The sequence below is a fragment of the Haemaphysalis longicornis genome, unplaced genomic scaffold (assembly GCF_048455015.1).
Source record: "Haemaphysalis longicornis isolate Haplotype H1 unplaced genomic scaffold, Haemaphysalis longicornis Haplotype H1 scaffold_12, whole genome shotgun sequence".
NCBI classification, from domain to species: domain Eukaryota; kingdom Metazoa; phylum Arthropoda; class Arachnida; order Ixodida; family Ixodidae; genus Haemaphysalis; species Haemaphysalis longicornis.
Genome location: NW_027526225.1, coordinates 89,491,312 through 89,502,312, shown reverse-complemented (window position 1 = coordinate 89,502,312; position 11,001 = coordinate 89,491,312). Strand labels below are relative to the sequence as shown.

Genomic DNA, 11,001 nt, shown 5'->3' with positions numbered 1-11,001 from the left:
CAGTGATGTTTCTTGGCGATGGCTTCAGTCGGAGGCCGCCAATCAACATCCAGTGAGATCATGAAGACCAGGCAAGGAAGTGGCGCTTGGCCACTGCTTCGTCTGTTCGTAAAAGGCTGCGTCTAATCTCACGCCAGCCGTGTGAATTACCTCCGGGAAATTCTCACCTAAAACTGGCTGGCCTAAAACTTGCTGAATAATATCACGTCCCAACGTAACCTAACGTAGCATAACCTCACTGAACCTAACGTAACCTAACCGAACGCGTCATAACCTACCCAAATCCAGCCAAACTGCAGCAAGCCTAATCTAACCCAGCCAAGCGACACAGAACACAATCAGTCCTGTGTGTGGATCTCTTTATATAGTAAAAACCAGAGTAAACAAAAGCATTAACAAAAACACGATGACCGAAAAATTCCGAAAGCTAAAAAAAAACATCGCAATTGAGTTCATTGTCTGTCTCTGTTGCAATGTCGGACTCGAACTTGACCCTTTTCGTTTTGTGGGAATCGTGGAGAACCGCGACCTCCGATCCCGAGCCAGCGCGCGCTTCGGGAGAGACGCTTGTGCGCTGAAACCGGTCCGGCGCTCCGCTGGTTCGTCGGCGTCCCCCGAGAGATGGCGCCACCGATGTGTGCGGGGATAGGGCGCGGGCGGCGCGAGCGTGCGCGCACGGGAGAAGGGAAGTCTCGTCGGAGACCCGGTCGGGGCGAGATCGGCGGAACGCGGCGGTGATGGATACTTGTGTCTCAGGTGGGAGCTTTGTTTGTCGCGCGCCGTGAGTGCCTGCCTCCCGTTCGCGGTCACGACCCGGACGGCGTGATTCGTGAACGCCGTCGAGCCCTGTGCTCGCATGCTTTGGGATTCCCCAAATAAACGGCTGTGCTTCGGCACTACTGTCTACTGTGTTCTCGTATCGGCGAACCTCGCTGGGCTGCCGTAGCCATGGGAGCCCGCGTGGTTGACACGCCGGGAGCTAGCGTGGTGGCTTACGCCAGGACTGGCTAAGGCCCCCGAGGAACCCCACGTATATCCCACAGTTTAAAAGCAGGGGCAGCTGCAAACATGGCTTTTTAGGGAATATTTATCCCATAGAATCCGCGGGTAGCGTTGGTAGTCAATGAGAGGCGACTGCCATGAGAAATTTCTTCACGGTTGCCGTGACAACAGACACTACATCTGTCAATACATCAAAATTATTGGTCTGAAGTTTCCGACAGAAGTGAAATGATTGTAATTGGAACGCAGCAGTATTGTAATTGGAACGCAGCAGTACTTTTAAAGAACCAAGCTTGTAGTCTGCCTTCATAACGCTTTTAATAACCACGTATAACGACGAGATCTGCGCGTATCACATTAATCTTCTTCTTCAACATCAGCAGCGGCTCTCGAGACGCGCGTGACTTGATCCGAACGGCACGTAGCACCGTCACCTTTTTCTTGGAAGCTAGCAGCAAAAACGGACTTCGACGCCGAAGCCAATTCTAGTACACTATACCAGGAGCGATGAGACGCGATTCCTCCATGACTCTGGAGATGGCCGAGAAAACGCGGGACGGGCTCGTGAAGGGTCAGCCGCAGAATGCGATGTTGGTCGTTGTGCTCTGCTCGACGCTGCTGCTCACGGGCGTCCTGCTTGTAGCGCTGATGCCCAACGTCGACGCTGCGGCGTCGAGCGGCGGAGCTGCCCCTTTGGGCATCGCCACTGTCGACGCCCGAGGCCCCGCACTTCTCGGTACGTACTGCGCGTGCAAATTCGTTATTAACGACAATGGGGAAGCCGGGTCTTTGTTGTCTACGTCCGCTGCTTACCCCCTTCACCGTCATGTATAGGGGGGGGGGGGATTAAAAGAAATACGAACAGCGGAGTACACAGGCTTTGACGGATGCCGCACCGTCTGGTTGCACCATTTCCTCCATGGGCTGCACTGTCAGTAAGCTGCCGGCAGGCGTAGTTTTTTAGAAGCGTTTGAGTGTGGCCTATTAGAGGGAATGCTTGGTAAAGAAGCGAGGCCGGTAATTTATTTTGAGGCACATTTTTATGCTCTTCGCCGCTGAGCATCCTGTTACCTACTACATTCAGGAGCCAAGCGCGCAGCAGGCTGATTGCAGCTAGCATGATGCCTTCAACGATCAACCTGCTCAGTGGCGACGCAGCGTGAAAAGGCCCCTAAAAATAAGCGACCGGCGTCGCTTCTTGGTCAAGCATTTCCCATAAATGTAAGTCACACTCTGACGCCCTCGAAGAAGTGCGCATGCGCGCAGTTTTCTGACTTTGCAGCCAGGCGGTGCAGCATGCGTTGGAGGCTGTGCGCTCTGTCCCGACCTGTCGACGCAGCATAGCTCGCGCCCAGGGGCCAGGTGACTCGTATGGGACTTGTGAATAGGGTTCCACCCCGTCTCTCGCCTGCGAGTCACCTGAAATGGGCTCAGCAAAAGTTGTTTCTCTCTCTCTCTCTCTCTCTCTCTCTCTCTCTCTCTCTCTCTCTCTCTCTCTCTCTCTCTCTCTCTCTCTCTCTCTCTCTCTCTCTCTCTCTCTCTCTCTCTCTCTCTCTCTCTCTCTCTCTCTCTCTGTTCGCATTTTTAACCCCCCCCCCCCCCCTTTACGCTGCTGGATGCCTTGTGGCACGTCGATGGCGGGTTGAGTAATGATCTTTAAAGCAAAGGTCACCAGAACTCATTTAAAAAATCATCGAAGGAAGATGATAGATGTAACAGTGAAAGGCACACATGAACGACGAACCAAAATGTGTGGCAGGACTACTTGAGTGGAACCTGCAGTAGATAGCAGATAAACCTTCCGAGGGCCACTCGTCGGTGAGGATTGGACGGAATACACATTGGGGATGAACTGTAGACGGAGCGGTGAGGTATATAGCGGGCATGGTGTGAATTACAAGTGAAGCTGGGACGCCATCGAGAGATTCTTTCGCCCTGGACTGTGTGATCTTGAGGGCTTTATTCAGGCTATAGCATGCATCAAATTGTAATAGTTCGCGACGTAATCATTTCTATATTCTCCCGTTTACAGTCTACCGGGACGAGGAGAGCAGGCGCGCGTCACGGCTGTTGAAGAACTCGGTGAACTCGTCGGTGAACGCGTGCGTCGACTTCCACGCGTACGTCTGCGGCGGCTACGTCAGCGTCGTCGAGGCCCCGCTTCAGGACTTCGTCACCGCCAACGTGATGGTGAACGTGAAGTCGCAGTTCCTTAAAGCCGCGCGGAGCCATCTTCCCCAAAGCACAGGTCAGTGGCCAAGGCGGTCGACTTCTACCGGGGGTGCACGCAATGCGTCCAGGCACCACGGCCATCTCCAACTCCAAAGCCCTGGCGGGCTTCCTCTACGAGAACAACCTCAGGTTCGACGTCCACGACGTCGCCCTCGTGGGCAAGGCGCTGGAACTGTTGCTGCGCTACGACGTGCAGCTGTTCTTCGCCCTGGACATCCACTTCTTCCCTTGGCTGAGCCGACGTAACCGTGTCGTGCGCGTCGTTGCCAGCCGCGATTTCGAAGACTGGAAGAAGCAGCGAGCGGAGTTCTCCGAAAAAACTTTCACGCGTTTCGTAGCGGGCGTGCTCGCCGCAAGCGGTGTCGAGTAGAGCGTGTAGCCATGCTCACCGACGCCGTGCTGTCGATAGAAAACAGCGTCAAGGCGGGATGCGAAGAGCCTTACGAAGCCCAAGGATTCTGAAGAGGCCGACTGGAAATACTTCCTGTCCGTCTACTCTAATGCGCTCTTAGCGGACCTACAAGCTAAATTTAGCCAACTCTAGCGCGTCGCGTTATTTCCACGCCGTCACGCGGATTGTGAACGGCGTCAATCGTTCGATCTACATCAGCTGGCACACGGCCCGGCATCTCGTCGGCCTAGCCAACCTGTTGCCTTCTTACGGTGCTAGCATCAACGCGAAGACGTACTGCTACACCAAAGTCCTCGCTGAGTACAGGCACGCTGTCCTGGCCACGCACCTTTTTAAAGTGGTGAACAGTAGCAGGCTTGCGGAGGTGAGGAGGATGGTTGCCGGCATCACGGAAGAGGTCCAGCAAAGTATCCAGTATTCCTACTGGATCCCGGAGCGCCAAAGGGCGAAGCTCGAAAGCAAAGTCAAGAGGATGCGGTGGAAGCTGGGCTACCCGACGGGTCTCAGTAACTGGGCGGGAGTGGACAGGTTCTACAGTCTCCATCCTGCGCCGACGGGAACTTTCGTCACGGACTACCTGGACTCGCGCAGAGCTCGGATGCACCGCTTTTTCTCCATGCTCGGCCACGAGAAAGACCCGACGAAGTACGACTTCACCGGTGACTCGCCAAGAGTTGCGTACAGCGCGCCTAATACAGTCAGCGTCCCAGCCGCGGTCATGATCTGGCCGCTCTTCAACTACCTCGGGTCAACAGAGCTCAACTACGGCCTTCTGGGTTCGCTCCTGGTCGAGAGCATGATGCAGGCCTTCGACCGCGGCAACTTCGACAGCGACGCGCACGGCTCGCGCATCGAGTGGTCCACGAGAGAGCGGCGACTGTTTGAAAGCAACTACCACTGCGATGGCATCGGGAAAAGCCTGCACGCAAGGTGGGTGCTTCTCGGGGAGGGTGCTTCTATTGGCGCTAGGCAGCCACGATGAAACTTCTGTCCAGAGGTGGGACAAGATTGAACAGCGGCTTCGACCTCTGCTCTATTTGTCTTTGCTATAGTCCATGTCTTTGTATTTAATCACAGGTAACTTTAACTTTGTGACTTTGGATTAAATCACAGGTAACTTTAACTTTGTGCATGTCGTGCAGCTCACATGAAAGCCAGAGTTTTATATACTAGGGTAGCCGCGAAGTATTTGCAAATAAACAGGCGGAAATGATTTTCGTTTTTCGCTAACATTTCTGAAGTCTGTAAGGCGGCGCCATGTAGTGTTTAGACGTGACAATACCATACGTGTCCCATGGCCTCCGTGATCAGCTGAGCAACGGCGCGTGCCGGCAGCTGATCACCGAGGCCGTGCGTGTCCCAACAACCCCGTTGGTCCCGGCCGCGACTCCGTTTTTGTATTTTAGTCAAAACATCGCTTTCAACGTGTATTTTTGTATTTTTTTTATCTCAAATATCAAGCGCACATAGATTTTCAATTAAAGGGATTGAGTACCACTTACTTGATTATTTCAGAATACTGTTGGCCTTTGGGCCATTACAGGGGTGGGACACATTAGGATAGTTAAGTATCAGTACATATAACTCATACAGCAGTATAAACAACAACACATCAGGCTTGATATGTTACACAGCATACATAATACACATCACAATTGCTAGCAAAAGTAGCAATGTTTCAGTTAAAGCATACATACAAATCAGGGCAATCCATATGTTTTGATGTTTTGCCTCAAATATCCCTAATGTTTTTTTTTTTTTTTGTCAACAATGTTGACAAATAGGGAGTATGTACGTGTTTCCATATTTACGGGTTTGGAAATGTTTTGCCTGTGTGAACTCGTTCAAGAATGCTGTTAAGGTTTGGCCTGGTGGCTGAATCGAAGGACAGACAGAAAGGCCAAAGTTTTCGGGTTTAAGTAGCCCAAGACATACTATCGTCTTTAAAACTAGTTGTAAGTGTCGATTATGACTATGGGGAGTTGACTAGAGTAACGCATGCGTCGTGTTGCATTCGGGAAGGCGTCCCTGAGTCGAGCTCCGTCGCCTCCGTCATGCGTGTGGTAGCGTGGTGAAGCGAGCGGCCAGCCAATGTTGCTGCCTCGAAGAAGCCCAGAAGCTGAAGGCAAACTTTACTGCATGGCGAGAGATGGGCCGAAGCAAGATAAGAACAATGCCCCGACGGGCGAGGCTACACTACAGGACTCGAGCAGAGTGACAGCATTGATTCACTGCTCCAAGAGGAATGCACTGCGCTTTGGGGGCGTTCCCTCTAGATTTTTCACACGGCACGACATGGTACAGACACACACAACGCTCTTTCCAGAGTTCATGAGGGGTCGGTAGTAGTGCAACACCACCTAGCTAGAGTAGGTAGCGTTGAGTAGTGGCGCACGCTGAGTCCGAGAGAGGGGAGAGAGGAGGACTCCGCAACGGTCTCGTCTCTACACGCCTCGTCTGCCACCGCCGAAATTTGAATCGCGCACACACAGAGACGCCAGCGATCCGGCTTTTGCCAGGCGTGCTGCGGCATGTTGTGATCCGTTGGCGATCGCTGCAAGCATGAGTCACCGACATAGACGCCTATTCGAAAGGCGCACGCAGTGGAGCCTTCACCACATAGCACAAAAGCGCTGCACGAGGCTTGCAGCACAGCGGCGCGCGGATTCGTAACAGTCGACATGAGAGCGCTGGCGGGGGCTGATTCAGAAATGCACGTTGAGAGGGAGGTCGATTGGCGTGGTGCACTCGATATTTAGGAAGGCAGTTTCAATGACCTGTGGCTCACTGCCATTGAGCACGAGCTAATTGGAAGGTCTCTCGCATGCTTGCCTTTAAGCAAGCGGGAAATTTTGTCTGGGTCTATCCTTGATACCAGTCGGTTTTGTAGGCAAGCGAGATCGCTGTTTTGCTTTGTATATATTTCCTCGGTAATATGCTCAAGTCTTTTCTCTCTTCGTAACTGTCATCATCATCGTCATTCTCTCTGCACTACAACGGAACGCAGTGGAAGGCACGCACGCTGATGGGAAAATGTCAAGCTAACAAGTATTCGTCCTAAGAGCCTGAACTTTGCTAGCGGGGTATTTTTGGTGTTGTATAATTGAAAAAGGGACCATCTCCCCGTGAGTGGGCCTCGAGTAAATGCGTCGCATAGGGGGTGGGTGTATTGCGTTAACGTTTAGTGTTTGGGGAGTTGGTGGTAGTGAATGCGTTGTATCAGCAGCTTCTTGACGTAGTTTGAATGAGTCAAGGATATAAGGCGCGTTCTTAGCATTTCATTCTGTGTCGGTTTTGTGGCGCAGTGGGAAGAGCACCATGTACCTCGCGTTCCGCCCACAGGTAGTGAATGCGTTGTATCAGCAGCTTATTGACGTAGTTTGAATGAGTCAAGGATATAAGGCGCGTTCGTAGCCTCCCATTCTGTGTCGGCTTTGTGGCGCAGTGGGTAGAGCACCATGTACCTTGCGTTCCGCCCGCAGGGTCGTGGGATCGAAACCAGGCGCCGGTAAGTATTATTTTTTATATAGTGTAGGGGGAGGGGTGCGGACCTGTTGTTGAGAGCGAGGAGGGTAGCGTGATGCGGGAGAGGAGGAGTGGGGGAGAGGGCTACCTGGAATGGCTGTTGCGGACGCCGAGGCACGCCGACAACGCCGGGTGACATCGTGAGTTAAAGAAATGCTCTGCATTTAAGATCGCACCTTAGGCCAATTTTCGGCTCACCCTAATTGTACGCCTTCGGTCTTAATGGTTCCAGGAGACGGCCCTCCAAGAGTTCAGGCCAGAGAGCCACACCGGTAGTGAACGAGACCCGGCCTGGAGTTTCCGTGGGTGCGCATTCCCTCTTTCGGGCGTACAAGAAAGCCGCAGAGGGCGGCCGCAGTCTGCGCGGTTTCGAGAACCTCAGCGGAGACCAGCTCTTCTTCGTCGGCCGATGTCTGGCCACTTGCGGGGACGCGCATGGCGCCGCCAGGGGGAGCCACCATCGGTGCAACGTGATGGCCCGCCACTCGTCAGAGTTCGCCAACGCCTTCCGCTGTGAAGGGTCGTCTTCGCCCAAGAGTCGCTGCGACATGTGGTGATAATAAAGTAAAGCTAGTAACGAACTTCTGATTGCCCTCGGTTTGCTTTTGCATGTGTACGTGGCCATTGGTTCTGGTCAACGATGGTAACAATTATTTGGAAGACCTGTTTCAGAGATACAACTGGAACTCGGACCCGTCCTTAAATGTAAAGTTCTGTCTCCAGTCTATCCTCCGTATGCAGGGAAGAAAGCTTAGGATCCCAATGGCCACCGGCGCATTGGGAGAAGTGGGGAGGAAGTCACGTGGTTTTATCTTGCTCATAGGAGGCCGCTGGCAACCACGTCCTAGTAACGGCTGCAAAGGTCGGCCCACCGAGGCGTCTCTGTGCGGCCCAGCCGGTAGCCAATGGTCGGAAGGCGGAGGCAAAGCAGACGACAGTGGGGTGAGCGAAGATAGACACAAAGAAAAGCTTTTATTAAATCTATGCATGGAGGCCTGCTTAGTACTTGCATTCCAGAGGGCATCAGTGACGGCTTCATGCCGCTGCTTGATATATACACCGCCAGTTGCCTTTGTTGTTCGGTGGTGCCCGTTGCGGTCAGCCATCCTTTGTGGGGTGTATTTGTAGTGTTGTGTGTGGTTGTGGAGGTCCAGAGGATGTGATCTTGGTCTAGTGTGACTAGGCCTAGTGTGACGTTACATGTGGTGCAAGCTGGGGTGGTGCGTCGGGGCCCGAGGTAGCGCGCGCGCGCAAAATACAAGCAAAAAGGAACGACCTGCAAAAATGGCGGAGCGGCTTAACGAAACGGGACGCCAGGGCCTTCCTAAGATTTTCTTTCCTGCATGCTCCTTCGTAACTAATTGACCATTACCTGATTGATTTTATTGATTGTATAGCCATGAAGAGAAAATGCAAGTTGGTTTTATTCGAAAGATTTCGTGTTTTATAGTGCCCCCAGCCCTTGTCCGGATACAAACGGTGCTTTATTCACTGAGAAATTAAACAATTTGGGTTAAAATTTTGATTTTGCCGCTCAATCGTGCGTTTTCGTGGCCCCAAGTGACATCACGGGAACCGACCGCTCTGCAGCCTAGAGTACCTTCATTCACGCATCCGCCGTACAGGGTAGAGACACGTAACGCTGGCGCCGCCATGTTCGGTTGCTCGCTCGCCGCCGAAGCAAGTCATTGTGTCAAAACCGCGCTAAAATTATCGCCGCAACGCGGTTTACTGAAGAAGTTTGAATCATATTGTCTGTTTCGCGTTGCTAGGTCTCGTGGGAAACGAAAAGAATAACGCGTTGAGCCCGTTGGCCCAATTGCGGCGGCACGGGACCGTTCAAAGGTTGTCTCCACCCTGTACAGCGGTGTTGGTTTGTTCCCGCGTTTCTTTACGTTCCGTAACCTAGATGGCGCCACCATACCGTGGCAAGCGTTTGGTTTGTTTTTGCCCGCATTTAAACCTGGCTTGTTTTTGTTCTGGGAGAAAATATTCGTTCCCTGAAACAGTGCTCGCTCGACAAATGGGGTCACGTAAGACACCGTTGCTTGCGTCAATCGGCCAGTGTCGTCTGAGACAACCCCAAGCCCCGTAGTGCTGTGCAGCTAAACCAAAGCATGCTGTGCGCAGTACGAACAGCAGAACGCATCAGTACTTCTGCGTTTACATGTGCTTTCGTAACTTCCACTGTTTGTCCCATCATTCTTATTGCTTTGTAAAGAATGTGCCCTAAATTTAAGCGCAAATCGCTCGTTCGTCTAGTTTGTAAGCTCTACCTAATTTGCGTCTGCATGCTTCTGCCAGCCTCCGCCAATCGCAGAGCTTAGCCCATGTGACATCACAGGTTCTGTTGCGGGAAATGAGCTGGTGGGTCGCATGACCATTCCCGTTTTTCCTAATTATGTAGCTTATTTGAGCGAAGTTTACGTTAAAAGTGGTGTCAGTATGATTCTAACGAGACAATCTTTTGAATGAACCAAACTTGTGTTTTCTCTTCATGGCTCCTTTAACGCGCCGACGCCACGCAGGCGATGAGGCGCGCCGTAGACCACCTCTTTAACGTGCCCCGAAATCTCGTACACGTGGGCGTTTTTGCTTTTCGCCTCCATCAGAAAAGCGGCCGCCGCAGCCGGGAATCGAACCCGCGTCCTCGTGCTCAGCAGCACAACGCTAATTGACCATTACTACGGGGCGCCAGTATAGAGTACGAGCCTTTGGATTCCTTTTGCTTCAAACATGTGGTCTCTCGAGCAGGTGTCGCTTCTTACAACCAAAAAGGTCATTTCACCGATGGATGCGGTGCCATTTAGTGACTCTAGCAACAGCAGTGAGCAGAGAGAGTCGAACGTGGCGGAAGAGGAGAGAAAGAGGAAGAGAAGAAAACGGGAAAAGAAAATCAGGAAGGAAGGATAATACAGTACATGAAAGGCAGCCCGGTTGGCTACCCTACGCATGGGAAGTGGGAAAGGATGGATTCAAAGAGAAAGGGTGTTTCAGATTCGGGGAATAGAGCTTGAGGAGGAAGAAAAGCAAAATTAAAGGCGACTACAAAAACGAAATCGTGGGCGATAATAAAGCCTTAACTGAACAGGTTAACTAACCAAATGACGAATGGATGAAAAAATTGCACCATTTTCCCGTGGGGAACCATGAGGAGGATGCGAAGCATCATGGGGGTTCCGTGTAGGTTCCATTGTTTTGCCCTTATGTTGTTTCATTATCGGAGCATGAATGGAAACGTAGTGTGAACCCCCATGTAGAGACAGAGAAATGTAGAGACAGCGAAGAGACCGACACCCGCGTTACCTGATCGAACCCCTCCTGGATCTCGTCTTTTTTTTATTGCGTGCTCACGCTCCTACCCCGCTGCCCGCCCTCTTCGTCCTCTTCTCTGGTTGAGCTGCAAGGCGCGTGGCGCTTCCCGCCACAGCTTTCCCACGGGAAATTCAACATCCTCCTCTGAAGTTTTCAGTTCGTCGTTTCGGTTGACGTTCAGTTTCGCGTGCCTTCGTTGTATCAGTAGCTTCTTGGCGTAGTTTGAATGAATTAAGGAGTGTAAACGGCTATAACACTCACCAATGTAGATTATAAGATATTTATGAAGGTACTTTCAAGTAGGCTACAATCTGTAATAGGACACGTCGTAGGAGGCCACCAAACGTGTGGTATACGAGGCAGGTCCATATTAACGAATATCCATGTGGCCCGAAGCATTTTCGAATATTGTGACAGTGAGTTACTCAGAGTAGCCATGCTACAGATCGACCTCTCCAAAGCGTTTATCCGAGTCCCCCACGAAGTACTTTTTTCCATTTTAGAGTATGTGGGGC

General features: G+C 52.0%; 1 protein-coding gene across 1 annotated transcript; it reads left to right on the top strand.

The window, feature by feature from the left end:
* Positions 1-3,753: 3,753 nt before the first annotated feature.
* Positions 3,754-7,761, top strand: LOC144162971 (neprilysin-1-like). The gene is made up of 2 exons (XM_077693726.1): positions 3,754-4,576; positions 7,404-7,761. The coding sequence occupies exons 1-2, from the start codon at positions 4,020-4,022 to the stop codon at positions 7,726-7,728; spliced, it is 882 nt and encodes a 293-aa protein (XP_077549852.1). The 5' UTR covers positions 3,754-4,019; the 3' UTR covers positions 7,729-7,761.
* Positions 7,762-11,001: the final 3,240 nt, after the last annotated feature.